At 67.9% G+C, this 2,558-nt stretch overlaps 1 protein-coding gene across 1 annotated transcript in view; it reads right to left on the bottom strand.

Annotated features, from left to right (window-relative positions):
* Window positions 1-1,668: 1,668 nt before the first annotated feature.
* The window catches only part of OTOP3 (otopetrin 3), a 6,864-nt gene continuing 5,974 nt past the window's right edge, over window positions 1,669-2,558 (bottom strand). Inside the window, exon 7 of the mRNA XM_012732992.1 lies at window positions 1,669-1,845. Within this exon, the coding sequence (XP_012588446.1) occupies window positions 1,675-1,845 (171 nt within the window). The 3' untranslated portion in view covers window positions 1,669-1,674. The remainder of the gene's footprint in view (window positions 1,846-2,558) is intronic.

Genomic DNA, 2,558 nt, shown 5'->3' with positions numbered 1-2,558 from the left:
TCGGGGCTGGGGCCACGGGGTGGTCGCGTCCTGGGTGGCGGCCTCGGGGCCCGGCGCGGACTGGCTGTGCTCACTGGGAGCCCCACAGGGGCCGCAGTCCCCCCAGAGCCCTCACCTCGCCCAGGCTCCCCCCGACCTGTTCCTCACGATCCGTGCCCGCCCCGCTCCTGTGCTGTCCCCCAGAGGCAGCAGGCCACTGTGTCCTCCTGTGGCGACCCAGCGGGGCGTGGCCACAGGAGAGGGGCGTCCTTCCCAGACTGCTAGCTGGAAACCACCCGTCCAGGCCAACACCCTCTGGAGGAGGAGGGGCGGCCAGGCTGCTCCTGGGGGGCAAAAGCCTGACTGGGGGCCGTGTGCATTTTAGGGGGCCCGTCGGGGGTGATGGCCTCCCTCTATCTTCTTCTGGGTCAGAGGTTCTAACCTGGCTCCCTCTAATCCAGTGGTGGGGGAGGGAGGGCGGGCGGTGGGTGGGCCGGGCCAGTCCTGCCCGTGCCCATCGCCTGGATGACTGGGGGAGGGCACCGGGTGCCCCCTCCCTCCTCCGGCCCTGGCCTCTGGGTCCCCCCTTCACCTGTGTCAGTACAATCTTCGCTCTGTACAATCTGCCTCTTTACACAATAAAACTGCCCAGGAGCTGGCTCTGCTTGCGGCTGCTGGGGCGCGGGGACTCTGCCTCCTGGCGTCGGCCCCTCCCACCCAGGCCTTGGCCTCCTGCTCTGTGGCCACTGCGGGGCCCGGGGGCTCTGCTCCCTCCAGGCAGCACCGACACAGCACCAAGGAGTGGGCTCTGGCCGTGCCCTGCGCTGGCCGGGCCTGGCTTCGCAGGAGGGGCCGGGACCTGCAGAGCCCCAGCTGCAGGACAGCCCCCACCCCGGCCACAGCATGCTGCTGGCTCTGGCTCAGGGAGCCCGTGGGTGGCCAGGGTCTGCTCTCTGCGCCCGCTGACTCAGAGGACCCGCCGGCCTGGCACCAGCTCCCGTGGAGAGTCAGCTGCGGAAAGTCACCTGCGCTGACAGAGGGCGCAGGCCCGCACTCTCCCGACCTCTGGCCACCGTCAGGAGGCTGCCCCCGCCCCCACGCCCAGAGATGGGACTGCCCCCTCCCGCCAGACACAGAGGCAGAGTGGCAACTCTGTCCCAGGGACAAATGTCTCGAAGCCGGGGCAGTTGATCAAGCAAACAGGGTTTATGGCTTGAGCCCCGCCTGGCAGCTAATTAGCGAGCTCAGCTGGAGACTGTAGCGTGGGGGGAGGGGCGGGCGCCTGGAGCTGCTGGTGCCCAGGGTGCCCCTGGCTGAGTGAGCTGGACCCTGCGCCCTTCCTGCAGCAGGTCACCCCAAGGCCTGACTGGGCGGGTGCCCCTCTCCAACTGCCCACGTCAGAGGGCTGGCCCTGCCAGACTGCTGGGGGGCCTTCGGTGGCCCTGGGCTGTCCTGATTACGGCGATGCCTAGGGCCAGGCACGTGCCCAGCCCTGGGCATCAGAAGCTGGTATCTTGTTCCTATCTGGGGTCTTGCCACCCCCCTCTCAGTCAGATTCCAGGGAGAGGAGCTTTTAGGGGGAACCCAGGCTGGTCTAGAGCCTCCAGAAGGGGGCAGGCATCTGCTCAGAGATTCTGGGTTGCCTTCTCCCCGGCCTTGGCATTTCAGGGTGTGGCGGGGGCTCCCTGCACAGCCTCAGGCTCCCAAGTAGACCTCCACCAGCCCCCCCACAGAGTGCATGCGGTAGAAGACCCCCAGAGGCAGCCCGAAGTTGACGATGGTGAACCAGGTCCGGTAGCCATAAAAGTCCTTCTCCAGCCCGTTCTCAAACTCCGGGTGTATGCCGAAGGCAGGCATCATCCACAGCTGGGGAGGAGAGGGGCGTGAGCGGGGGCGGGCCTCGCCCAGACGCTGAGGGGGAGAGGCAGGCCCAGGCGCTGCAGCCTCTCGACCTCCCCCACCCCCTCACCGTGGAGTTTTCTGGGCCAACCCCTTCTCCCCAAGTGCCCTCACCCCATACACCTCTTTGGCTGCCGGGGCTACCTGAACTCCAGGTGGATCTCGACGCCTGTTCTGCCCAGCCACCCCGGGCGCCCCTATTCCCGGCCTCCGGCCTCTGCGGGGACCCCGCCTCCCGTGAAGCCTCCCTGCAGGCCGGGCTGGCCACTCTCCCTCCTCTGGGCTTGTGCGGCACTCAGGGTGCGCGGAGCCCTGAAGCTTGGCTTGTGTGTTCATGACTCTTGCTTTGCAGGGGGCCAGGGCGGGAGGGAGGGGAGTCTGGGGGGTGTGGGAGGGGAACTTCTGCTTTCGAGCAGCATGGAGCTGGTGGCAAAGAGGCTGTGTCCCTGGCGATCGGAGGGACACACCAGAAGCCCCTGGGACAGCCACTGTGTCCGGAGATGGCCACTGTGCCCTGGAGACGGCCACTGTGCCCCAGAGATGGCCACTGTGCCCTGGAGACGGCCACTGTGCCCTGGAGATGGCCACTGTGCCCCAGGACAGCCATTGTGCCCCGGGACAGCCATCCCAGGACAGCCACTGTGTCCCGGACAGCCACTGTGCCCCGGGACAGCCACCCC

This window comes from Condylura cristata, unplaced genomic scaffold, assembly GCF_000260355.1.
Source record: "Condylura cristata isolate star-nosed mole 26May11 unplaced genomic scaffold, ConCri1.0 scaffold00038, whole genome shotgun sequence".
NCBI lineage: Eukaryota > Metazoa > Chordata > Mammalia > Eulipotyphla > Talpidae > Condylura > Condylura cristata.
Note: the sequence above shows the minus strand (reverse complement) of the source record. Positions and strands in the feature narration are given on the sequence as shown.